Source organism: Panicum virgatum, chromosome 2K (genome assembly GCF_016808335.1).
Source record: "Panicum virgatum strain AP13 chromosome 2K, P.virgatum_v5, whole genome shotgun sequence".
NCBI classification, from domain to species: Eukaryota; Viridiplantae; Streptophyta; class Magnoliopsida; order Poales; family Poaceae; genus Panicum; species Panicum virgatum.
The window spans coordinates 67029954-67056215 of record NC_053137.1 but is presented as its reverse complement, the minus strand read 5'-3'; the positions used below and the strand labels follow the sequence as shown (position 1 = coordinate 67056215).

The 26262-nt window shown below is 45.8% G+C and overlaps 3 protein-coding genes across 15 annotated transcripts; 1 reads left to right on the top strand and 2 right to left on the bottom strand.

The window, feature by feature from the left end:
* Positions 1-147: 147 nt before the first annotated feature.
* Positions 148-4517, bottom strand: LOC120694797 (probable GTP-binding protein OBGC1, chloroplastic). Its single transcript, XM_039978082.1, has 7 exons — positions 3056-4517; positions 1780-2053; positions 1336-1627; positions 1066-1225; positions 883-991; positions 664-794; positions 148-471 (listed from the first exon to the last, which is right to left on the bottom strand). The coding sequence occupies exons 1-6, from the start codon at positions 4372-4374 to the stop codon at positions 699-701; spliced, it is 2250 nt and encodes a 749-aa protein (XP_039834016.1). The 5' UTR covers positions 4375-4517; the 3' UTR covers positions 148-471; positions 664-698.
* Positions 4518-4624: 107 nt separating this feature from the next.
* Positions 4625-9306, top strand: LOC120694799 (xylose isomerase). Its single transcript, XM_039978083.1, has 22 exons — positions 4625-4907; positions 5058-5172; positions 5258-5347; positions 5450-5560; positions 5657-5731; positions 5866-5995; positions 6092-6183; positions 6605-6655; positions 6753-6832; positions 6921-6975; positions 7052-7153; positions 7240-7291; positions 7382-7427; positions 7503-7558; positions 7772-7823; positions 7916-7995; positions 8125-8195; positions 8348-8388; positions 8473-8572; positions 8649-8720; positions 8820-8897; positions 9005-9306. Exons 3-22 carry the CDS (start codon positions 5285-5287, stop codon positions 9038-9040), a joined length of 1443 nt encoding a protein of 480 aa, XP_039834017.1. The 5' UTR covers positions 4625-4907; positions 5058-5172; positions 5258-5284; the 3' UTR covers positions 9041-9306.
* A 269-nt stretch (positions 9307-9575) lies between these two features.
* LOC120694796 (DNA polymerase zeta catalytic subunit-like) lies at positions 9576-25459 on the bottom strand. 13 transcript variants are annotated; one of them, XM_039978069.1, is made up of 23 exons: positions 25242-25454; positions 25075-25157; positions 24223-24280; positions 23714-23763; positions 23535-23641; positions 23135-23177; positions 22330-22398; positions 22024-22161; positions 21726-21897; positions 21559-21662; positions 21055-21480; positions 19660-20578; positions 19284-19526; positions 18891-19195; positions 18445-18593; positions 17371-17947; positions 16957-17103; positions 12350-12667; positions 11988-12095; positions 11574-11779; positions 11191-11494; positions 10425-11096; positions 9576-10043 (listed from the first exon to the last, which is right to left on the bottom strand). In XM_039978069.1, the coding sequence occupies exons 1-23, from the start codon at positions 25372-25374 to the stop codon at positions 9870-9872; spliced, it is 5505 nt and encodes a 1834-aa protein (XP_039834003.1). In that variant the 5' UTR covers positions 25375-25454; the 3' UTR covers positions 9576-9869. The 13 variants fall into 13 exon arrangements, with proteins under 13 accessions (XP_039834003.1, XP_039834006.1, XP_039834004.1 ...); XM_039978072.1 differs by having other exon boundaries at positions 12392-12667; XM_039978070.1 differs by having other exon boundaries at positions 21559-21650.
* Positions 25460-26262: the final 803 nt, after the last annotated feature.

Below are 26262 nucleotides of genomic sequence, written 5' to 3'. Positions count from 1 at the left end.
AAGGGCCGGCATGTTTTGGGCCTGTCTGTAGTAAGGGTGATGATGAAATTATGCGGCCTGCAGCCCAATTGTACATTTTTTCTTCTTCTTTTTTGTAAAGAAAATTCTAGAAATCTTTCTTGCCTGAAATATTTTGTTTGCGGGACGTGCACAGGAGGCGTTTCACTATTTTTTTCGTTAAAATAACAGAATTTTCATTTCTCAGGAAACATTACATATGTATAATCTAGGAGTATTGTGTTACGTGGAAAACCGCAATAAAACTTGGGCGCCCAGCGTCGCTTTTCTTTGGCAACTTCCAACCATCGGGCTCCAATCGACGCGTCGTTCGAGTCGAGCGCGCGTTCAGATCACCCGGAGGTGTCAGCTGCCCAACTGTATAGAGTGGGCTCATGACTGATCTGAATGCCAATCGTGCCCATTTTGCGTGCAAACAGCACGAAGACCTGCATGCCGATCACTATCATCTTCCTGGAACGTCAAGCAAATGCAAAATTAGGCAAGATGTTCAAATTCCCAACGAAACAAAGACGACCAGAAGCACAAGCATATTTCGTATCTGAATCTTTCTGAAAACAACAGGAACCTGAGGTAGGGACGCGCAATAGAGTATCGAAATTCAAAGCTTCAGTAAGCTTGCGAAAAGCTTTCACTGAGACTTACCTCTACAGCTAAGAAGCTGCTGAATAACTCTTGCTCTAGCCAAATTCAGGCCACCGGACAGCGTCATCTTTTGTGTTCATTGTCTTTAATGGACAGTTACTTTTAGGCTCATCGTTCCAAACCATTTCCATCTGCAGAAACGCAATTTTTATTGAAGCTGATAGTTCTGCCCACCTGTTAAGTTCAGCAACTGATCATGTCTGATTAGCGCATACATACCTCCCCAATTATCACCGTGTCTCCCTCTTTGACTCCGCGTTTGATAAGAGTTCTGTTGACACCACATGCGTCTAGGGCATGCTGAAATCTTTTCAAGGAATCTGAGTACCTGCATCATGAGAAGATGTTAGGAGAGAAAGTTGTAGCAACCTCAGCAATGAGAACTGAAAATAAACTACTTACTGCCAGTTGGTCATCTGAACAAAACGCTCAATTCCAGCTCCAACAACAGTCCATGTCTTTGTACCCTTATCATGAAAAATCTCAAACTCGTTCATGGGAGCACGCCTTTCCTTTTTAATTGCATCGGACACATGGTTCAGATTTTCTGGCCCACTCCATTCTGCAGCAAAATAGTATCAAGATAAATAGCCCCAAAAAGAAATGAGGTGTTTTTTTGTTTCAGTAAGTGTTGGCTACAACTCAATTAAATCGAGAGGATAAAGTAGTTACCTTCAGTTTCCTTTATCCTTTGCCTCTCTTTCTGTAGAAGCTTGTAAGCAGCATGAATAACATCCTGTGTGCCTTGCCTATTTATTGCACTAATGCAATAAGGTTCGATGCCTTGAGCCTGTAGCTTTTCCCTAAATGTATTCCATCTCTCGGATGCCTCTGGAAGATCCATCTTATTGTACACTACCACATAGGGTTTGTCAACCAAAGATGGGCTAAATAACTCCAGTTCCAAGCGAACAGCCTCAAACTCATAATCTGGCTGTTCTGCTGAACCATCAACAACATGCACCTAAGAATCCAACATGCCATAAAACAACAATTAGCAGTCATACATAGATACATAATATGGAGACTTCGAAAAGAGCAAATCTTATATCAACATAACTATGGCATTTGATGTAGACATCAAGATGAGAGGAAAGGAAGGATAAAGGAACATACCAAGACTGAACATCTCTCACTATGTCTTAGGAACTCATAACCCAAACCATATCCACGATGAGCGCCTTCCAGCAGACCAGGAAGGTCTGCCACAACCATTGTAGCATCAAAATCTAACGAGACAACTCCAAGATTTGGCAGCAACGTTGTGAAAGGATAATTGGCTATGGTTGGCTTGGCAGCACTAATAACACTCAAGAGAGTGCTCTTCCCAGCATTTGGAGCACCTACAATCCCCACATCAGCAACCAACTTTAGCTCCAAATCTAGCCACCTGCCAACCACCAGCCATCCCAAAAAAAGGATCTAATGTTAGCAAAGCGGAGCTGGAATAGATGAATGCATCCAATTAATTAAAAAAAACTCGGCCGGCTGGGGAAAGACCGCCCCAACGGTATTGTCATACAGAGAAGAACTCTCGACGCCAGGCCGAGAAAACCCCCGAACCCCGTCCTCACCCAAGGCCTGCACCGTAACCTGGGCCGGCGACCACTGCCACAGCCCCCAGGCTGGGCCGCACCGTTACCACAGGCCGGGACATCCTCGAAGGGAGACACAGCGAGGGGATTTTTTTTGTGAGAACCAGGAGTCGAACTCCTGAGCAGTAGGGTCGCAGCTTCGAGTCCTACCACTGGACCAGAGGCCCGTTCTCACATCCAATTAATTAAGAACGAGAACTAAATATTTATTACAATAAAAAAGAAACTAGTACAGGGAAAACAAGATGTTATGGACTAAGAATAATGATTATGTCATGGTTCAGGTAGTATCAGATCGCAGATCAATTTATTTGTGGATAAATATTATAGCCATCGAAGTAGGACACTGCAATTACATTCAATTTTCTATGCGGGGGTTTAGCCACTTGAAAGATTTACAAAATTCATAAGTACAATGCAAATACACACTATGGCACCAAAGCAAACCACATTACAGTCCAGAGAGAGCTCGGACATTCCATATATTAGCAATGTCAGACTAAACAAACTATGCAAAAATGTAAGTTGCACACTAACTCTGCCTAATCACTGATTATTTCAGATAGTATTACATTCAAGATCATATTTATCTTATAAAGCCCAGAAGCAAGAAGCTAGGTACGAATTAACTGTGTCATTTGCTCATTGTTAGCAGAGTGTATGCAAATAAAACTACAGACAACCCAGGCAAGATTGATGATTCATCATCTATGGCCTGACGAGTGAGGACCATCGACAACTGATGCTGCAGATAGCGTTCTAATCCTACACGACAATTAGCTGTAGAGAGAACTTACATTTCTGGGCCTTTCTCCCCCTTCTCTGCGATCCTGGGCACCTTGTTGGTGCCGGACTTGAACGCCGCATTGCCGCGCCCGCCGCGCCCACCAGGAAGCAGCAGCGCGCGCTGCCCAGGCTTCATCAGCTCGAGCAGCTCCACGCCACCGTCGGACGACCGCACCACCGTCCCCGGCGGCACCTTGACCACGACGTCCTCGCCCTTGGCGCCGGCCTGCTGCTGGCCCATGCCGTGCGCGCCGCGGCCGGCGCGGAAGTGCACGGACTTGCGGAACGGCAGCAGCGAGTTCATCTCCCCGTCCACCTGAACGTACACGTCACCCCCGCGGCCGCCGTCGCCGCCCGAGGGCCCCCCGTACGGCACGTACTTCTCGCGGCGGAAGGCCACCACGCCGTTGCCGCCGTCCCCGGCCTTGGCGAATATCTTGGCCGTGTCGAAGCATCGCATCACGGCGGGCACGCCCTTCCCCTTCGCCTCCCCGTCATCTTCCTCCGCCTCCCCCTCCTCCTCGTAGTCCACGTCCTCAAAGGCCTCCTCGTCCTCCACGTCGTCGTAGTACACTACAACCTCGTCGTCGTCGTCATCTTCCTCGTCGTCGTACTCTAGCTCTTCGAGCTCAGTGCGTGGAGTGGCGCCAGCTTGGTGACTTTGCTTGATCGGGAACATGTCGAACTCCTCCTCGTCGTCGCTGTCGACGCCGTAGTCCGGGTCGAACACCACGACGTCATCGTCGTCGTCGAGCACCTCGGGCACAAGAGACCGAGATTTCCTGCCCTTTTTGACCTCGAATACGTCTCGGCTGTTGACGACGAGCTCCTCGTCGCCGTCGCCGTCAAGGCGTTCGACCGTTTGCCGCGCGAATCCGCGGCCACCCGGGCTCTTCCTGCCGGCCGCGCGGGCCTCGAACTGACCAATGGTGAGCTCCACACCTTCCGGCGAGTCCCGCAGAGGAATCTGCGCGAACGAGGTGGCCCCCAATCCCACCTCGAACTCCTCCTCCTCGTCCTCGTCCAGCCGCTGGACACTAGTACCGCGCGTGGGAGCGGGCGCTGGCGCCTCCGGGTTGGCCGGGGCGGTGGGGAACCGATCGAGCGTGACCTCCGCCGACTCCGGCGCGTCGCGGAGCGGGAGGCGCGTGAAGGAGGTCGCCGCGGCGCCGCCGCCGCCGACGGAGGAGGAGGGAGGGCGGGGCGGGGGCGAGGACTTGAGCGGCCTCGCGGCGCTCCGCTTGCCCCGCACGCTCCTGGTGTTCCGGCGGGCCTCCGCGGAGAAGAGGCGGAACGGGAACGCCGCGGCGGCAACGGCGGTCGGCGCCATGTCCGAGCTGAAGAGTTGTCAGCAGCTTCCCCGAGTGGAAAGCGGATAAGGCGGCGCCGGGGCTCTGCTGAGATTTTTGGGTTGCAGCTGCGTGCCATCTGGGCCGTTGGTATCCAAATCGTGCGGTGGCGCTCGTGGCGTCAGTTTTGACAGTTGACTTTGACTTGGGTAAAAAAAAAACATGAGTGCAAGCCCGGAGTTGTGATCGTTTGTCATCTGAAAGAAAGTGCAAAAATGCCTGGTCATTTTTGCTGCCTGGTCGATTGGCATGACTTCTTGTCGTTGAAGATGAACAACAGAACGATGAAAATGAGGTGATAAAACTTTTCCAAAAAAAAATGAGGTGATAAAAAAGGGAGCAAGTCGAATGAGACGGGTGCTCTCGTCGGCGACGCTCGCCGGCGACAGACAAGGAAGGACGGCGGCGCTGATCTGAGATCGGAGATCCATATGGGTATTTACCAGAGAGTCCTACAAAAATCATTCATCAGTACTGTCACGATCCAATAGCGCACATCTCAAGGAAGGATTAGGTATGGATCGGTGCCTGCCTATTCGGCGGCGCCCGCATCAAATCAATTGTTCCGCGAGATGCCCGGGCCGTCTATGTTTAAGAATCGTAATATGTCGTTGGTCTTTTATATTGAGCTGTTCAACTCACTCCCCACTCCGTCCACCGCAAGTCCGCAACTGCAGCTCTCTCTTCTTCCTCACTCGTCGGCGTCCTCCTCATCGTCCTTATCCCCCCCGGGACTGGAGCGGAGCGGGGATCCATCCACTGCCTCCTTCTATTCTCTGGTAAGGAATCTCGCCTTCCCCTATTCTTGGATCAGCTCCTCGTTTCGTTTCCCTCTGGGACTCATCCAGTTTATCTTTTTCACAGAGGTGTTTCCTCATCTAACCCCCCGGCATGAGGGGCTCCAGGCTCTTGCTGCTACTAGTGGCGGCGTCATCTCTCTGCCTCTATGCTGTGGTAAGTTGCTGCTGGCTTCGTACTATTTGATGAATGATGGCTATCGCGATTAGGTTGATAAGCAATGTGCCTCTGATTTTGGTTCGGTCCTTTGGCTTTTAGATCGCTGCGCAACAGACTTGCCCTGCTGACCTTGATAGCAAATGCGAGGGTGCCGCTTCAGATGATTGGGAGGGGGAGTTCTTCCCTGGCATCCCGAAAATCAAGTATGAGGTGAGACCATGAAGAATTCAGACTGCGATCTGATGTTAGCGAATTGTTGTGAATTACTAAACCATTTCCCTCGGACAATTGATAATTGTGCTGCAGGGCCCGACCAGCAAGAACCCTCTTGCTTATAAGTGGTATAATGCAGAGGAAGTGATTCTCGGAAAGAAGATGAAGGTATGATCTGTGAACTCCATCTTTTGGCTATATCTGTTTCCACCATAACCCCTTTAGACGGCAAAATATAACTTTTACGCTGTAGAGTAAGTGCCGATTAAGTCAACTTATATACGTGATTTTCCTGCAATTAGGATTGGATGCGGTTCAGTGTTGCCTTTTGGCACACATTCCGTGGTACTGGTGGTGATCCTTTTGGTGCCCCGACAAAGGCTTGGCCTTGGGAGGACGGCACAAATTCATTGGCCATGGCTAAGAGAAGAAGTATGATCATCGCTTAACTTGGTTTTGGTTCCAGCCTTCCAGGTTATGATTCGATTCATTTGGTGGAACTAACTTCTGTTTGAACTGGTATTGTAGTGAGAGCTCACTTTGAATTCATGGAGAAGCTGGGAGTTGACAGATGGTGCTTCCATGATAGAGATATTGCCCCAGATGGCAAAACACTTGAAGTATGTCCTTCAGTTGTTTTGCAGTTGTTTTAATACACGAGCACGGACTGTAGCCAAAGTGGTCTGGTAGAGTTGTTGTGGAAGTTTTCCAGATGCGACCATACAATTGGTTGGGTAGTTATGTCCTTCAGTTGTTTTTCATATGTCTTGGTGTCTTGGTAGAGTTACCTAGGATACTGCTTTTAAGATGCAACCATACAATTTACATTTGGCTAGGTATAGCGAGGGTTCAAATTCATTTGCACTTGGAACAGAACATAATAATTTAACCGATAAGGAATCTTCTGGTGTTATCGTGCTAGATGCTAATTAAGATGAGCTGTTGTAACAGATGACAACTTTGGTTTACTAATAGAATTTCTGTGCTGTGGGTGTAACATGACTATCAGAAATTTCCTAAGACTGTTATTTCACATTGCAGGAAACAAATGCTAACTTGGATGAGATAGTCGAGCTGGCAAAGCAACTCCAGGTTAGCGGAACCTTAAATTGCCAGCACTTGGTTGTACAACAGTGTTTTAGAATTTCCCTGTTTGCTCAATTTTCTGTTTCATCTGAACTACATTTAGAGTGAGACCAATATCAAGCCATTGTGGGGAACCGCACAGCTCTTTATGCATCCACGTTACATGCATGGAGCTGCTACTAGGTTGGTATCTTGGCTTCTTGGTTTTTAGTATTGAGTTATGAAGTCAGAATATGGCTTAGATTAAGATAACTCTTCAATAATGTTACAGCCCAGAGGTTAAAGTATATGCTTATGCAGCTGCACAAGTTAAGAAAGCTTTGGAGGTATGTTATCTCTGACCATCAGTACTGATCTTCCTTCATTTAGGCCAATTCTTGATTTGACATTTTCTCCTTACAGGTCACTCACTACCTAGGTGGTGAAAATTATGTGTTTTGGGGTGGAAGAGAGGGATACCAAACTCTTTTGAATACTGACATGAAGAGAGAACTTGACCATCTGGTATGAGTGGGACCTATTCTGCTGATTCCTTTCTGTTTCTGCTTTACTTTGTGGCACAAATTATTCTCTCATATGCTGTTGTCCAGGCTAACTTTCTTCAAGCTGCTGTTGACTACAAGAAGAAGATCGGATTTAAAGGTATCCTTTTATGATTTACCTGTGCCAATTTCCCTAACTCGGGCATTGCACCTTTTTTTTCCCACCATGACTGAGGTTTTGTTATTTCAGGGACACTGTTGATAGAGCCTAAACCACAGGAACCAACAAAACACCAGTAAGCTTGTTACTTAGAGGACTAGCAAAATATCTGCAGGACTCAGAAGCACTGATCCTTGTTTTCCTATGGCAGGTATGACTGGGATGTTGCAACTGCATTCGCTTTTCTACAGAAGTATGGTCTTACAGGTAATATTCAGCTGCATGTCAGTATCTGTTCAATTTATAAAATGTTTGAGCTGTTGGTTGAAAATTCATTAGCATCAGAACGAAATATTCCAATATTTTCTGGATGTGCATACATTGACACCAACTCTCTGCAAGTGAAGCTTGTGTGAGTTTAACTATTTGTTCTGAGAGTTATCTAAAGCATCCATACTACTGTATCACATGATGACACAGGAGAGTTCAAGATTAATGTTGAGTGCAACCACGCTACTCTATCTGGACATAGGTAAGTTTTTTACTTGCTAAGTTTTTTACTTGCTAGCTTCAATTGTATAATGCTTAAAGTGGTAGTATCATAACTGCATTTTAAATTTGCAGCTGCCATCATGAACTGGAGACTGCACGAATTAATGGGTTGCTTGGAAATATCGATGCAAACACTGGTGATCCACAAGTCGGTATGTTTCACTGTTGTCTGTAACTTCTTTGATTGATAAGCATTTGACCTAATATTCTTCTTTGTGTTACAAAGGAAGCGTACATGCATTTTTCCACACATAGTAATGTTACCTTTCCCTTATGGACAGGTTGGGACACTGATCAGTTCATGACAGACATCGCAGAGGCTACTTTGGTTATGTCAAGTGTAGTTAAGAATGTGAGTGGCATGAATCAGTTCTCTCCTTTTTTTATCCAAATCCAGAGTTGCCTGTCTACTAGCAGTTTTGGTTGTCCTTTTATGTTCGAGGATATGTAGTAATATCAATATAGTTGCCCTCATAATTTTGTTTGCTTCTGGTTTGTCAACAGGGTGGACTTGCACCTGGTGGATTCAACTTTGATGCCAAATTGTTAGTGCATATTGTTATTGATTTTTTTTCTGTAACTGATCTCTTATTCAAGTGAAATTAATTGCAATTCTTTTATGATGACAGGCGGAGGGAAAGTACTGATGTTGAGGACATGTTTCTTGCTCATATCTCAGGAATGGACACCCTAGCCCGTGGCCTCCGCAACGTCGCCAAGTTGCTTGAGGTAACTGAAAACGTTATGACCTGCTACAATTTTCATAAGCAGGTTTGCAAATTAAAAATTTGTTTTGTGTTGTTAGGATGGTTCCTTGGATGAACTTGTCCGCAAGCGCTACCAGAGCTTTGACAGTGAGATTGGTGCCTTGATCGAGGTATGCCACTTTACAAGTTGGGAGTTTGATTTCTTACCCTCAAAGGATGGGATTGGATTGAGACTGAAGGTTCTAACTTTGGTTTATGGCTTCAAACAGGCTGGGAAAGGAGACTTTGAGACGCTAGAAAGGAAGGTTCTGGAGTGGGGCGAACCCACTGTTCCATCCGGCAAGCAGGTAAATGGAATGACAGTCCAGGCGTCCTGTCCACATCACAGTCATAGTAACAATACAAATAGCTTTCCACCGATGGCTCATCGTAATCTTGTGCTTTCCTGATGCAGGAGCTGGCCGAGATGCTGTTCCAGTCTGCTCTGTAGATGATGCCACGTCCGTAGCTCCAGGGAATAAGCACTAGCGCACACCCTCGGTATGCGCAGCGGTTGCCACCGGCAAAATGGCCTGGTTCCATGCCGTGAACTCTGTACAATATAGCATGGAACCTAGGAATAAATAGTTGTAACTTGTGAGGACTAGCGGGATTGGGTCCTGGCTCCCGGTGTTTGTCCTCTCTGTTCCAAACAGACAGAATCGAACTGAATCTGGTTGCTACTTCGACACCCTGCATCTCATTAGTCGTTGCCTCGTTGGTGCTGTTCTAGAATGTAGCAACGATACTTCTATTCGGTAGTACAGCGGAGAAGTCTGCTGCTTGAGGCCCTTGCTTTAGTTCATGATGACTCGGCATGATGCGGCAGCCACGACGGGCATATACGTAGAATCGAGAACCGGGCGAGCAAGCGCCGCGGGCAACTTGATCAGATTTTGCAACACGCAGCAATCTTTGAGTTTTGTGTTGCCTTTTCTGTTCAGGGTCCACTTTAGGCCAGGACTGTCAACACGCTGAAGTACAAGTACTGAACCCAACTGCCGGCCAGCAGCAAACTACGGGGCAGTGGTATTGTCAAATAGTCTCTTTCCTCAATACATGTTATACAGTGCTACAACATCAACACTGAACCCAACAGCAGGTCAGCAGCAAGCTATGTGATACATTTCTCCCATTAATTGGGGCTCATTCAATTAAATATACACTTTACCTATATCCTCAATACCTGTTCTACATTTGTTACAACAACACCAGTTGCTATACACACGTTTGATACAAGTTACAGATCTCACAATTTACACGGTACAAACATGTTCTGTTCAAAAGAGTTCAGCGCAGCAGAAAGGATAGTACCCAGCTTCTCCTGCCGATTCTGAGACAACTCTCAACTCCCTCTGAATCTTTCTCCGTTCATAGAAGACTGGGCATGCAAGGGAAATACACTTGACCCCACTTTCAACAATCCAGTCTGCGCCGCCACAGTGGCCACATATCTGGACAGCAAAGTTCAAAGCTTCACTGTCAGCTCACCTTAAACAAGTCAGATCAATTCTATATGTGTTTATGCACAAAAAAATTAAACATTAAATACTGCAGCAGTTATTTGCTAAAGGAATACATATTTTCAGATACTTTGCCAATATTTCTCCTTATACACATCTGTTAGGAATCGACTACGAGACTAGTATGTGTTGCCACAAATTGAATGTAAATGCTAATGAAACAATATTTCACCCAGTGATACTATTTCCCTTAGCATGAACATTCAGTTTGACCGAGAATCTCTATCTTTTACGTTGACTGGAGTAATATGTAAATGTGAAGGTAAACTACACAAATATGTTTGACACAATAACCAGGCAATACAGACTTACAGCCGCAAGATGTTGGATTTCTCGCTCCAACTTTGAAGTTCTGCCAGCAACTACTGTGGCAACAACAGATTCATTTTTCAAGCAATTTCCGCAGAAGGTCTCTGATCCTTGAATTAGATCGCCACAGATTGAACAGTGGCTTGACATGTAGTATGTATCTATCCTGCCTCCTTTGCTGGAGGCTTTATTATTCAATCCTAATCGAATGAAGCTGCCATCACGAGAAAACAAGCCATGACCAGAAGCAGACTGGCGCTTCGCAAGAGTTGGTCGTATGGGGCGAGGCATCTCATTAAACCACCTATTCAGGTCGGCACCAAGGAGTCCAAAAACACGTTGTAGTGCAGGGATAATCTGCTTGGTTATGTAATATAGTTCATTTAATCTATAAGGAGATCCCACTTCTAGGAGTCCATAAGGATCAATAACCATGTCGACGAGACGAGCCCCTGGTTCCCCATGGATTACAACATATGGCACTCTTTCTGCATACCGAGGCTCTGCCCTTGGATCAGACAACATAGCTTTTGTTGCAACAATCGCTGCAGGTGGCAGAGTGGAAGCCCTTGCACTGTAAGTACCTAAGCGGACCTCCTTTGCAAAAATAAAGTCTTGGATAGAAACTTTCCCTGATAATATGCGTGTCCACTGACGCTCCAAATATGACCTGACCTGCAACGGTAGAAGACAAGGCTATACACTTGAACAATGATAAAAAAAAAGGAAAATGCTCCTTACAAAGAGGAGATTAAGGAACACTCCTTACTTTGGTTAAGTCCTGTTCTTCAAACATTATTCTGATAGACCGTTCCAAAATCTTTGCAACTGCTGGGCACGTATCTCTCCGAACTGTTTCTATCCCCTTGGCATCAAAGATTGGCTCATTCTGTTCAGGACTCTCGTAGCTATAGCCAACATATCTCTTCTTTGTAAGAAGAAAGCATGGCTGATACACTTTCTCAAACTTCAATGTGACTGGATCAGGATTTATCGCAGTTATTGATGAGGCGATCTCCTTTCCTATTCTGAATGCTTCTTCCCTAGAACGCCCTTTTAGAAGAACAAACATACTACAGCAGAAACAGTCGTATAAGCCCCATATGTCTACATTATACTTCATAGATAAGGATTAATGAAACACAATAATACCTGTCAGTATCACCATAAACAACCCTAGCTTTCCACAAAGGATGCTGGTTGACAAATGATATTGCTGTCTCAAGCGTTCTACGACCACATTGAACAATGCTGTCTGCAAGCTCTGCACAAGGCATCCGACCGCTGAACCCAGCAGCTGTGTAGCCATATGTCACATTAGCTATCAGCTTCAGAGCAAGCTGCCGTGCATTGAATATCTGGAAATAAATGAATTATTTAGAACTCATCCACCAATTGGTAAGGACAGTCCATTACTGAAAATAAAGATTGCAAAAAGGTCAACACGAGGACTGCCTAGGCACAACACAGACGAAATGACTGATGTATCATAGCACAACCATAATATCTGTGAGAGATTTAGGCATTTCACATAAGTTCGAAAAATGGTTTACAAAAAGTGAGTACCCTGTGCAGAACTTTCTGGGATGGACCCAACTTTTTCATTGCTTGTTTCACCATAATTCTTGTTGATAATATCTCCTCTAGAAGGCGAGGAAGCACACCTTTTCTTATCTGCAGAATACCATTGATATTGTTCTGGAAAGGTAAGTACTTACTAGGGAAACATAATGTGCAGTGATACAGTGAATGTGCCAGGAATCATTAAACATGCAATTGAGAACAAAATGTTTGAAGAATATAGCCAGTAATCCATCTGGATGGTAGCAAAGGACAATCACACAGGTTGATCTACCAACCATAGAGGTAGTCAGGTAAAATGTAGTATAGGAACAACTATCTGTAAAAGGTTTCAAATTTGCCATTACCAATATGAAGATCAGATATTGCTCAGAAACTAGGAACATCACCTCTGGTTGCACATATAGGACCCCATTTGGAGTAAGCAGAAGCTGATTTCTCAGATCTAAAAGTGTATGTGGATCTGCTGAATATGAGCTGACACCAAGTACATTTGACTTTGATGGGAAAACTTTACCCAGGCATGTAGAATAACATAGGTTATACGCTATTATCATGGAAGGATAGAGGGACTGAAAATCCAATACAACAACTGGATCAGGGTAGAAGGCCGATTCTGGTTCCATTACAAGCGGCAAGCACTCCATGGCTGGCTGAGAAGAAACCTGCAAAGTAGCACTGAAGAACATCAAGATGCAGGCAGTACTGGAAATTAACAGTTTAGCAGAAAAAATATCCTATTTTCTCGAGGTTAAAGTGAGGTTGTGAATGGCTAGCATGTAGTTCTAGAGAAAAAAAAATCATGCAATGTATGCTCATCAGTAGAATTTGAAATTGAACAAGATATGTCGTCCTAACTGTTGGTGTATATTGAGCCCATGTATAGAGACCCATCTAGAGGCCCATGTATAGCTACTATATATTGCCCACCCTTCTAGGGTTTGGAAGAATAGACACAATTATTCTCTCCCACACTTCTCTACATGGTATCAGCTAGCCTTCTCTTCCTCCTCTAGCCGCCGCCGGGGCTTCTCTCCTTCCCTCCCCTCTCCTCCTTCCCTCCCATCCCCTCCTCTGTTTCTACTCTGGGCGCCGCCTCCCCTGTCCTAGGCGCCGCCGCCTCCTTCCCTGCCCAGGGCGCCGCCGCTCGGCAACCCTACACCGCCGTGGTGGGTGCGGCCGGCGGGGCCGGGGCGGGGGCCGGCCGATCCGCCCAGGCCGCCCAGGGCGCGCGCGCAGGCGCGGCCAGGTCCCCTGTGGCCGCCGCCCTCGCTCCTCTGCCCGGGGGCCGTGGCTGGCGGGGCGGGGGGCGATCCAACGCCGCCGCCGGCGCAGGGGCCGCGGGCGCCGGGGGCGTGGAGGCTGCGCAGGGCCCCTTGCAGCCGGCCGCCGATCCCGTCGCCGCCGCTGCGGCCCACCGCGTCGCGGTTGCTGCGGGCAAGCAGCTCGCCGCCGACGCCGCCCTCCCTGAGGTCTTCCTCGCGCCGGCCGCGCTCACGCCTGCGTGGTCTGGACTCGGGATGCCTCCTGCGGATGCGCCGTTCGCCGCAGCCGCCCTCCGTGGCCAGCAGGCCGGCACCGCTCTCACCGCGGCCCTCCTCGCCGCCAAGTCGGAGGCTTCGACGGCTCAGGAGCGGGTCCGCGTGGCTGCCCTGCTGTTGCGCATGTTAGACTTCCTTTTTTTCTTCTTCGCATGTTGCGCATGCCTTTAATCTTGTTCACTGTGACCTGTGGACATCTCCTGTACTCAGCATGTCTGGCTATAAACACTATCTGGTCGTGGTTGATGATTTTTCTCATTACTCTTGGACTTTTCCTTTGCGCGCCAAGTCTGAGACCTTCCCCACCCTCCTCCACTTCTTTGCCTGGGTGTCCACTCAGTTCGGCCTTACCATTAAGGCCGTCCAGTGTGACAACGGGCGTGAGTTTGATAACTCCACCTCCCGTTCCTTCTTCCTCTATCGGGGTGTTCAGCTGCATATGTCTTGTCCGTATACCTCTCCTTAGAACGGCAAGGCTGAGCGGATGATTCGCACGACGAACGACGTCGTGCGCACCCTTCTGATCCAGTCCTCTCTGCCCCCGCGCTTCTGGGCTGAGAGCCTCCACACCGCCACCTACTTGCTCAACCGTCTTCCGTCCACTGCTCCTGCTCCCACTCCACACCACGCTCTTTTCGGTACCCCTCCTCGCTACGACCACCTTCGGATCTTCGGGTGTGCATGTTACCCTAACATCTCCGCCACTGCTTCTCACAAGCTGGCGCCCCGCTCGACTCGTGTGTTCCTTGGTTACTCCCCTGACCACAAGGGGTACCGATGCTTTGACCTCACCTCTCGCCGCGTCCTGATCTCCCGACACATCGTGTTTGACGAGCCGGATTTCCCCTACTCCACCTCCTCCACACCTTCTCCTGACCCCGTGCTGGAGTCTCTGTTTTCGACTGACCCGGTGGTTCAGCCACTTTTTTTCTTTCTGTCCTTTCCTTGCAGGTTTTCCCGGCACACCGGCACCGCTTCCGGTGATCCCTGCTGTGCCAAGCGTGGCCCCGGTGCCCGCGGTCGCGCCACGCGCAGCCCCCGGACCTCCGGTCGTGCCGCACGCGGACCCGGTGTCTCCCGCCGCCACCCGGTGCCTCCCCTGCACCTGCGCGGTACGCTCAGCCGTTGCAGGTGTACCGGCGTCGTTCGGCGCCGGCACCGGCGCCGCCTCCGGCCCCGGAGGCTCCTGCAGCGCCTACACCGGAGCCGTCGCCGCCGCCGCCGCCGCCGACTCGCTCTCGAGTCGAGCCGGCAGTGTACTACCCGCCAGTCATCCATCGGGATCCCATGGTGACTCGGCGGATGGCGTCTCAGGCCGCGACTCTCTCCGCCACCGAGGGAGAGCCGCGGGTCTCTCCGATACCCTACTCTGTCCGCAACGCCTTGGCGGATCCTCACTGGCGTCGCGCGATGGAAGAGGAGTACGCGGCTCTTCTTGCCAACCAGACGTGGGACCTCGTGCCGCGTTCGTCTGGTTGCAATGTGGTCACCGGAAAGTGGATCTGGACGCATAAGCGTCGGGCTGATGGCACACTGGAGCGCTACAAGGCTTGCTGGGTTCTCCGGAGTTTCACTCAGCGGCCTGGTGTGGACTATGATGATACATTCAGTCCAGTGGTGAAGCCCGCTACTGTGTGCACGGTCCTCTCGCTTGCGCTCTCTCGCTCTTGGCTTGTGCACCAGCTGGATGTGAAGAATGTGTTTCTTCATGGCACTCTGTCAGAAACTGTCTACTGCTCTTAGCCAGCGGGATTTGTGGACTCGAGTCGTCCGGATATGGTCTGCCGCCTCAACAAGTCTCTCTATGGTCTGAAGCAGGCTCCTCGGGCTTGGTACTCTCGGTTCGCCACGTTCTTGCTGACTTTGGGGATGAGATTGCCTACCTGCTGCTCTATGTTGATGATATTGTGCTCACCGCCTCCAGTCAGCAGTTGCTTGAGCGCATTATCTCCTCTCTGCAGCCAAGGTTATTAAAACGATAAAACGACGAAACGAATAGAGGGTAGATTTTAACGAAACGATGGACGTTTTATCGTTTAAACGGACGTTTTAACGTTTAAACGTCGATTTCACAAGAACGTTTTCTCGTGAAAACGTCGTTTTCACGACGTTTAAACGTCGTTTTAATAACCAGGTCTGCAGCAGGAATTTGCTATGAAGGATCTTGGTCAGCTCCACCACTTCTTGGGCATTACTGTTGAGACTCGCCCGTCTGGCATGTTCCTTCACCAGCAGCAGTATGCACTCGACATTCTGGAGCGGGCTGGGATGACTGATTGCAAGCCATGCTCCACTCCTGTCGATACTCAGGCGAAGCTGTCTGCTGATCTGGGTGATCCCGTGGCTGATCCTACTGCCTACCGGAGCCTCGCCGGTGCCTTGCAGTACCTCACCTTCACCCGGCCGGATCTCACCTATGCCGTTTAGCAGTTCTGTCTTCACATGCATGATCCCCGGGAGTCTCACCTTGCTGCACTGAAGCGTCTCCTCCGCTACGTCCGTGGCACTGTTGGCTTCGGCTAGATTCTTCACCGCTCTCCCACCTCTGAGCTGGTGGTCTACACCGACGCTGACTGGGCTGGCTGCCCGGACACCCGCCGCTCCACTTCCGGCTACGCTGTCTTCCTGGGCGGCAACCTTGTCTCCTAGTCGTCCAAGCGGCAGCCGGTTGTCTCCCGCTCCAGTGCTGAGGCGGAGTACCGGGCTGTCGCTAACGGCGTGGCGGAGGCGTCCTGACTCCGACAGCTCTTGGCGGAGCTCTACAGCCCGCTCGCCAAGAGCACGCTCGTCTACTGTGACAACATCAGCGCCGTGTATCTCTCCACTAACCCCGTCCAGCATAAGCGGACGAAGCATGTGGAGATCGACTTGCACTTCGTGCACGACAGGGTCGCCGTCGGCGATGTTCGGGTTCTCCATGTCCCGACCACCTCCCAGTTTGCCAACATCTTCACCAAAGGTCTTCCCTCCTCGACGTTCTCGGAGTTTCGCTCCAGCCTCAACGTAGCCAGTGGCTAGTTGTGGCTGCGGGGGGGTATTTGCCCTTTGTACTTTCTTCTTGTCCAGTCTTGAACACCGCTGCGACGGTAGTTCAGATTGCGGGGGGGTGTTGGCTTTCTTGTTGTCCAGTCTTGAACACCGCTGCGCCGGTAGTTCAGACTGCAGGGGGGTGTTGGTGTATATTGAGCCCATGTATAGAGGCCCATCTAGAGGCCCATGTATAGCTATTATATATTGCCCACCCTTCTAGGGTTTGGAAGAATAGACACAATTATTCTCTCCTACACTTCTCTACACTAACATTGAAGATTCAAAATTGGGTAATAACTAATAAGCAATCATAGCGATCAATTACAGTATATTTAAAGAAAAAATAGAGAATCTAAAATTGGTAGGTGGCAAAAAAAATGCACCTGTTGATTCCCGGGTGAAATTGCAAGGTAGTTCTGTGTATGAGCCAATCTCAGGAGCATAGATTCAACACGATACTGAGACCCCCGAGAAAGAACAGAAAAGAAGTCAATACCAAATACACGAGCAAGTTCAGATGTTCGATTCACCTGCATGTCAGGTCAAGTAACATTAGGACGCTCTTAAAAAAAGTAACATCAGGACGCTCTTAAAAAAATAACATTAGGATGGATCATCTTTATTGTAAAAGTTGAGCTATCAGAAAAACAAAATGCATAGCTTGTTCCGGACATGCCAGTGGAAGCAAGTTGTTGAAACGATAGAAAAAGTTAGCAAAATCAAAAGGTCAAGTTGCATAACTGATAAAATATCTGAATTGAACAAACAAGGGAGGTCTACCAGGAAATTCAATTTACCAGGTCCAGTTGATTCATTATTTCAAGGTTGATTCTAGCTCTATTGCTAATATATTCTATGCATCGGTGTCTTCCTCGTCCAGGACCTGTTGCAAACCAGCGGTTCAATATCCTGTTTGGTATCAGAGGTATCTTTCGCCTCAGTATTTCATCTGCTACAGCTTCAAGTGAGTAATTATTAAGCTTAACTTCTGCACGCATAAGACGCCATAAATTAAGCACAATTCTTCCACCAACATGTATACCACTCACATGAGTATGACTCCAATCGTTCTCACTGACATCATCAATAACATCCTCAGCAGAAGATGCTTCAGCAAGCAACTGACTAGATTCATTGACTGGAGCTTTAGGTGGATGATTCAGCTCATGCGGTGGTGTTCTTGAAATTCTTTTCAGTAACCCTATACCCAGATAAGCAGCTCTTTCAGCAAGAAATCCTAAAGATCCTAATTGAATCTCCCACCCGACTAGGATATCAGGATCAATTGAACAGATTGCACTGATAAGATTGTTCAAAAGGTCCCTTTCTTCAGGGAAGACGTCTATATTACAGCCAACAATACCATCCGGATTTCTGCATATACAAGAATGAAGAAGTTTGTGACATTTGAGTCTATGAGCAAGAAAGAAAAGAAAATATCACAAGCCAGCACAAGGAAATATACACAGTTTCTGATAGAATCAATCAAGTATACAATTGATTGATTAGTAACTTAGCTATGCAAGGCAACCTATTTTCGTGAAATATGACATCAGTTGTCATTGTCACCATCTTTGTCGATTGATATGTCATATTGATTTTCACTTGTCTATAATTTGAAGTCAGTCGCTTGGCAGGGTTGACAGTTAATTGCCATTAACTTCCTGGAAACCTCCACCTAACCGATATTTTAAATTTAGAAAAAAACTGCTGCAGTTAAAGATAGATAGTATTTACTTCAAAAAAAAAAGATAGATAGTAGATGTTGGTTATGAGATGCTTTGAAGCCTTTGTAGATTTCTATAAAATCAAATATAGATCAGTGTGATGATTGCAAAATGAACAAGATTAAGTATCAAGTGGCTTCAGACCTCCTGCTACATGATTTGTCACTGTTGTCACGTATGAACACATGAAGTTCGACAGTATTGTCAGCATCATCCTCGATGGCCAAAGATACAGCATTGATGGCATCAAAACGTGGATCAGGACGCAGCTCTCCTCTGCTTTCTGTTAAAACCTGTTTGGCAGTGAAAAGAAGCTAGATATCAAGATTCAAGAGGTTCATTCTACTTTTGTTAATATCCCAAGCATTTACAATATTTCTATTTCACGATTTGTCCATTAGTCCGCAAGTCAAGCTTTCATGACTGATAATCTTGTCTTTAGTCATTAGCAAATCAAACTTTGTCATGACTGATCAGAACAATAATTATCGTTGATTGGTATGACAATAATAGATTAAACACAGCATCGGACGAATGAAGAAAAAGAATTATATTTATTGGGAACAAAATAGAAAAGAATGAGGTCGAACCTCCATGCTAAGTATAGTTAGTTGTTGTCCACCACCGATACTAGCAGGATCACGAAATCCAACTTGACTGAGAGGTGTGAGCTTATACTTATCATTTCCAGCTGATATCTGGGAAAAGTCATGCCACTCATCCAACTGTTTACTTTTGTTGTTAGGTAATAAAGTTGATTCCATGACATCACCAACAACAGCAACTTTTGTTGCAGAATTCTCCAAAGTGGATCTGTTAGGAGAATTTTGTGACAAAGTAGAACTGTGTGCTTCTTCCTTATCAGTTGGGACTCCCTCATCATAGTTGGCATAACCTGAAACACATACAGCGACAAATGAAATTAATTTGTAAAAGAAACTTCTTGTAAATGAAAACTAAAATGTGCAGGAAATCTCAAATACCAGTGCAAATACTAGAACAAGATTGTTGGCTTAGCCACTGGCCCACAGCTACTGCAGATGGCGGCGAAAGTGCATGTGTCAGCAAATATAGGGCTGAGCCATCATTTTGGAAATGAGTTGGGACACCCAATGCACCACCTGCAAACTCGTTGCTTTCCATATGTTGAAACAATTCATTCTGCCTATTCTCCTCTATATTCTGATTGAAAAATGGAAGGAGATCAGCTAATCCTATTTTAGCAGCTGAAAAGGAAAGCAGAAGAAAATGTATTAAATTTATGGACTAAAAAAGGTGTGCCTTATGAGGAATGCTAGCAATCTGTATGAAATTAAATCATATCCATTGTGACAACATATAGAATTGTTGGATACTTACATTCATGTTGCTCACAGCCCGAAGGACTCTCCCAATCAGAACATACATGGTTCTTCAATGGAGGCTTCTGAGCAAATGTCATCTGTAAACATTCATCACCAGAATAAGCCATTGCTGAGTTTGGAACATCACTTGAGAAATCATGAAATTCCGATCCCCCAGAGTTCACAATTTCACTCTCTTTATCCATGGTGCATGTTGCAGACCCAGAACTACCAAACTCCAACTGCTCACGGCGGAAAGATCTCCTCCTTCTCATCAAATCCCTCACAGAATGACAGACTGAATCATGTACACCTACAAAACTAGAAGATTCCCTGTCGGTGTTGCCCGTGGTATCGTGATAGTTCTTATCAGCTGTACTCTCATTAGATGCATTTAAATCCTTCTGTGAGGGTGTTGCACTGCATGAATCATCATCATTTCGATGTGCCCGCATTTTTCTGGAAAGAGGCAAAGAACCCCAGAGATGTTCAGTTCCTGAACGCTTACTGGCTGATTTTGAAAAATTCTTAGTAGGTGTATAACTAGGCGATCCTACTGTTTTCCTGGCGATCTTGGTTCTATCATATTCTTGGGAGACTTTTGGGTTCTCATCAGATGACCCATCAACCTGAGGAATAGTGTTGCCCACCGAAGAAGTAGAATTAGGCCTTACAGAATCGAGGTAAGATGTATGTGTGTTTGGTTCTTCTGCTGCATTGACCGGATCAACTGAATCAAGAATATCCTGGCACTCCTGCTGAGAAGCACTGTCAAAATCCAAGTGCGCAGACTCTAAAGCAATTTCAATGGACTTCTTGGCAAACAAAGGGCTGAGGATGACTTCATTAATTAATTCATCGTCAGTTGTTGGTTCCTCTGCAGCTTGTGAGGAGGCCAGCCAGCTTAAAAGTCCAAGGGCTTCAGCATCCACTTTCTACAAAAAGAACAATTCCAAGGAGATAGGAGTTCAGGAAATAGATAACAAAAGCAAATGAAGAAAAAATACCAAAGATACATGTGATTCCACAAACTGAAAATTTCAGGCCAACTAAAAGACTGCTATAGGGCACGAATGATGTAGGATCAGAAAATGATCGAGCATTGTATCATGTAACATCCAAAATTCTTGCTCTTTCAAGTTTCAAAGGTAGCTTTTTGTTTCCCCCACCTGCTTGGCATCTCTTCTGGGGCTACCCAGACCAAGAGCAACAAGAACCAGGAGCAGCAACAGCAACCAAAAGTTGTAAATCTTCAACTTATAAAAGTTTTACATGTCCTTCATAGGTTTGTTTGGTTCTACCCTGCATACTATTTGATTTGCCTTTGCTTAAAATACAGACAGACTCAACAACTGCCTATGATTTGAAGCAAACCATGAAATGTAACTAAGATCTGAGGAGTGAGGACTACCTTTTCACCTTCATCAGAAAACTGAGATAGTGTTCTTTGGGTCACAGGTGAGGACACAAGATATTCACTGATTCTCTCAGGAGACATAGTCTGCACAATTTTTTTCAAAGACCCTGAGTGATGACTTGCATTTGGTTTGTCATTTTGCATACCAGCAGAATTACCAACATCAGTATCATCACAGTAGTCATCCTGTGAGAATGTAACAGTCCCAACAATATCAGTCAATGATTTGAAGCATCTTTCTAGCCTTTCAGATTCTTCTGTGGTAGAAACTTTATAGTGTGGCTCGTCTTGTGAAAATAACATAGAAAGGACACTCTCATACTTGATACCATGAAGAAAATCCTTAAGAACTTCTTCCCGTGAAGGTCTACCCAGATCAGTATATTTTGTTTCCTCCGACAATCTCAAGTGTTCAAGTTCCTGAAGACAATAACATAGAGGTTTAGCAATTATTAACATTTTTGTAGCACACGTGCACAAATAAAGTAGAAAACACACCTCCCAAACTGCTACAAGTGACTGAACCATTTTCGTATCTTCTGTTGTTTGAGAAAGAGAAGTGTACATCTTATACTTCTCGTTTATGATGCCTGAAGGTGAAACTGAAATTTATAATGCAAGTTAACAATACACCAAACAATAGTGCTAGAATGTGCCAGCCAGACCTTCTACTCTTGAATCAGCTTCGAGCATTGAAGAACTATGTCGACTAGCGAAGCTCGAATTGGTTCCTCCCAAACAATAGGAAGTGGCAGAACTGCCCAGTATTGAACTATGTGACACTGTCGAAGATATCCAAACTGTTGGACTTTTTATTTCCGAATTATTTGATTGTGCCTATCATTTTCATTTCAGAAAAGAAATAATGAGTTTAGTATGAACAAAGAACAAGGTTTGTACTAAAAATAAAATGAATATTCAAATGAAAATAATTTAATGTCGACATAAATAAACATATAGAACTTGTTTGAGCTCCGATACAGCAAAACAATCCACCTTCCTGCGAAGAGATGACTTAGGATGAAAATCATCTGGCAATGGAGGACGAAACTTGAAGTCTTTGACATGTATATGTCCCATTCCATACAAGTTGTAATCAACCTAAACAAAAATTCAACAGAAACAACCATCAAATAAACAAATGTGTAGAATCACGTCACTCACTGACATCAAACAGATTGTATACTTACAAAAAAAAGAAGTAAAATGGTAATACTGTCTAGCAATCCACAAATCTAAAAATAAAAAACAAGAAAACATTTTGCTTACCAAAAAGTGAAGAAGATATGGAATGTGAGATTCATAAGGCTGAAATGCTCTATTAAAAACAGCACCACTCTGAAACCAAATACCTAGAAATCAGTCCCTGAAGAGTACTTTTCCATAATAAGGTTTTGTTTTCCATGGAATGCCACAGAAAAAATGCAAGCATGTTAGCCAAGTGCTCCCACCATTTCATACTTCAGGGCTTATTTCGTTCCGTTGGGAAAAGCTTTTGACCAATGATTATACTATTAATGCATATATTTGTGACACAAAACTGATGTTATTATATTCGAATTAAAAAATATTTCTTATAATTGTAACTTTACATCACATAAATGAAATATTAATAGAGCAATTGTTGGCCCTTGTCCTTACGAAATGAAAAACGCCTTGTAAAGAATCAGAGGGAAAATGAGATTGTTGGAGAACAAAATTGATGGCTTCACACCATGAAAGGTTAAACATATTCATGAGTTCACACCACAAAAAGGATAGGAATAAAATAAGGGCATGTTTTCAGGTGAATTAGTGAGGACCATTCACATGAAATTGTTCACCACAAAGAACAAGTTTCACTAATCACTACTGCCCTCCCTGTAAGTGGACAGATGGACTGGGAATGCATAGCTAATGGGGAAAGAACAATAATATGTAAAAGTTGTTTCCATATGTCTCCTTCAATAAATACTGAATGGTAAAACCAAGTACTTTTTAAAAAGAGAAGGAAAATGGAAGACAAATCCATTCATTTTGGACTTATTGAGCTTTTTCTGGAAATAAATGAATTTACCAACAATGTACATCTTACCAATAGAAGGGTCGCAGCTCGAGAAACCTCACGAGGATAATATCTAGAGACAAAATCAAGGAAGTCAACTGCATAACGATGTTTTTATAATCAAAACACTGTTCCATAAGGCTGCAGTCACACACACCACCTCAAAATCACATCAGCAATATAAGATTTATGTGACACCATTTTGTGGTCCAAACGGCACTTATTACAATTCAAGAGCTGGAGCAGATGACCAAAGATTAACTCTAGTTTTGCCGTTTCAGCAGTCAACTGGTTTGATAAGAAACTGTGGGACAAACATATTCAAACTTTTCAACAAATTCCCTTGACACTGAATAGAGAAGGATATAACAAATGATGTTGACACATTTGTAGACAGTTGGATTTATGAAAATGGATAAATTGTGGATACAGATAAATCTTCATAAAAAGTTCCTCGGATGCATGGTAGCCATACAAGTTCTTTGCTCTAACAAGGCTACATCCATGCACATGCTTTCGTTTTGATGGGCCACGAATCTGCAAGAAAACAATGATACACACAAATGGAGAACGTACACAACAAATAAAACAAAGTTGACTCCAGAATACCTGCAATGCTTTTTCAAGGTTGCTCAGGAGACCGGTTATATATGAATTACCTAGAAAACAGATGAAAGGATGTATTAAATCGGCTGATCAAGAATTGCATTCGTTTACACTACAAGCAGCAGCTAATCTCCAGCACATCAGAACTAACGTGTAGGTTCTTTGGAGAACAAACATGCAGCTGCTTGATTGCTAGATATGGTTGCCTTTTTGCCAGTAGACAATTATCAGGTGCTTTACAGGCAGCCTGGCAACGTCAACAGTAAGGCCTACTCTACTTTTGAGTCACATAACCATGTTGTAAATTTAAGCTAGTAAGATTTAAAAATCAGAAGTGATTTCTTCTGTTAAGAAACTCTCCACAAGAATTTGCATGCATGTGGATAGAATTGTTTGAGGTAGCTTGTCTAATAAATTTAAACACCATGCAGAACAAAAGTGGAACCAAAAATATAACATTAGAGAGCTTTCCAATCTGTACCAGGGTGCATATGTAAGAAGATAAAAATCACCTTTGTCTAGATTATAGAGCAGCTCCTCTGGACAAGGCACATACAAATATGGCAGGACCTAAACACCAATGAGAGAGTAGATATTTACAAACTATTTGAAACAATCAAGGACAGATGAAATAGATTGAGATAAAATCATAGGGGAAATGTAGGTGGAGGTGGACAAATGGAATACAGTTTACACGTTAGAGATTCAGAACAAGAGAAGCAGTAAAGCAGACACAAATAATTTTGTGTATGGCTATAGTGAAAAAAATCTGATTTCACAGAAAAATATAGAAACATAAAACAGTCGTCAAAATCAAATATAATAAAAGTAGAGCAGGGACATGAACTTGTAAGAATAAAACTGAAGCTCTGCCTGAATTACAGGCCAGGCCAATCAGTGAAAAATTAACCAAGGGATGAGAATATGATCGCTGAGTTGGAAATCATAAGCTTAACTAGTATCTCAGAGAGCAAAGTATTTCAGACATGTTGATTTTCTCTAGTATTTATATTTCTTGCTGAGGGGCAACGGGTACAAGCGACGACCAAGCCAGTGTTAATTTACTAGTTACTACAGATACTAGTGAACAAACAGCCACGTCGAAATCAATCAACAAATAGGATAACCAGGAACAACTGATGGACCCAAGCAACAGCATCCCAGGCAGGGGCAGTCCACTTTGGTGCGCTACGCAGAGGAAGTTCCCTCCAAATTTTGGAATTCAAATCCAAACAGGAAACACGGCATGTCCGAGGTGTGCTACAGCTTCCCTATGAATGATGCTCGACGAGCACCGAAAGGCTGTGAACACGGAAAAATGCAGAGGTAGAGAGCACTTGACAGAGAAGATGGGTGGTACGCACCCGGTGGATGTGGAGGCACGTCTTCTGGCCCGCGGGGGTGGAGCCGTAGATCCTGATCACCGGCACCTCCTCCACCTCCTCGCCTGCGTGCCAACGAGTTCACCACTTTGAGTGCGAGGTAGGTCGCTGGCGGGCGGGGGAGGAGGAAGAGGAGGGGGGGAGCGCACCGTGGAAGGGGCTGCGTGAGAAGTCGAAGCCGGGCAGGGGCGGCGCCATGTAGTAGTCGATGGAGACGATGCGGACGCTGAGGAGCGGGGTGGGAGTCCCCGGCGTCGAGGGCTCCGGCGACTGCGAGGACATGACCGCCGCCGCGCGTTCTGGTCGGAGCCGGGGTTCGTGTAACGGCGGTGTGGGCTGTTTAGTGGGCTGGCGCTCCTTCCAGCGTACGCTACTGGTGGGCAGGGTTTCTAATCCCGACCGGACCGGCCTAACCGCCGGGCTCCGGTACCGGTTTACCGGTCCGGTTAGGCCGGATACCGGTCGGAACCGGACAAAGGGAAGTTTGAATTTGTTTGAATTCAAAACTCGCAGGTCAAACGGTACGGACCGGTATACCGGTCGGACGGTCCGGTTTACCGGCCGGTTTGACCGGTATACCGGTGATGTGGGAGGGGTAGCCCGAACCGGTAAACCGGTCGGTTACACCGGTATACCGGACGGTTATACCGGTAAACCGGCCGGTTGGACCGGTATACCGGTTTGGTTTCCAGCGCTTCAAAAATAGATCCCGGTGTAAAATAAAAGAAAATTTCGGCATGAGCTATGCACATTTTAATGTAAATGACCATACCAAAGCAACAAGTTATAATCATACATACAAATACAATAGTAATAAGCGTGCATACAAATACAGAGTCATACATCTAGACATATGAAACGAAAGTTCAACGTAGAAATGGGAAGACCCCCATTTGGGACGCGGTTTGGTATTCGGCGTTGGACATCAAAGCGATACCTCGCACTCTAAGCAGCTCAGCCTTGTAGTGTTGCCAAGTTTGGCCCGTCCACGCCGATGTTGTCTGCCATTCCTGAACTAACATAGTGTAAAAATGGGGGTCTTCCCATTCGTACACCCATCTCGTCGGTGGCTGCATGCTGATGTCAGGAATGGGATAGTGAAAAGAGTGCCTCGAATCGCTGTAGGAGGAAGAAGAGTGCTGTGGACTATCATAGTCCGTTGGTCCACCT

Excerpts from the sequence above, each read along its gene's own strand:
- LOC120694797 (XM_039978082.1), bottom strand. The coding sequence starts at position 4,374 with ATGGCGCCGACCGCCGTTGCCGCCGCGGCGTTCCCGTTCCGCCTCTTC. Across the intron at positions 992-1,065 it reads GTTCAGATGACCAACTGGCA|GTACTCAGATTCCTTGAAAA; the intron begins GTAAGTAGTTTA and ends CTCATGATGCAG. Across the intron at positions 795-882 it reads ACACGGTGATAATTGGGGAG|ATGGAAATGGTTTGGAACGA; the intron begins GTATGTATGCGC and ends GCGTTTCTGCAG.
- LOC120694799 (XM_039978083.1), top strand. The coding sequence starts at position 5,285 with ATGAGGGGCTCCAGGCTCTTGCTGCTACTAGTGGCGGCGTCATCTCTC. Across the intron at positions 5,561-5,656 it reads TCCCGAAAATCAAGTATGAG|GGCCCGACCAGCAAGAACCC; the intron begins GTGAGACCATGA and ends ATTGTGCTGCAG. Across the intron at positions 7,154-7,239 it reads AGAGAGAACTTGACCATCTG|GCTAACTTTCTTCAAGCTGC; the intron begins GTATGAGTGGGA and ends GCTGTTGTCCAG.
- LOC120694796 (XM_039978069.1), bottom strand. The coding sequence starts at position 25,374 with ATGTCCTCGCAGTCGCCGGAGCCCTCGACGCCGGGGACTCCCACCCCG. Across the intron at positions 18,594-18,890 it reads TAACTATACTTAGCATGGAG|GTTTTAACAGAAAGCAGAGG; the intron begins GTTCGACCTCAT and ends ACTGCCAAACAG. Across the intron at positions 10,044-10,424 it reads AAATCCAACATCTTGCGGCT|ATATGTGGCCACTGTGGCGG; the intron begins GTAAGTCTGTAT and ends TTTGCTGTCCAG.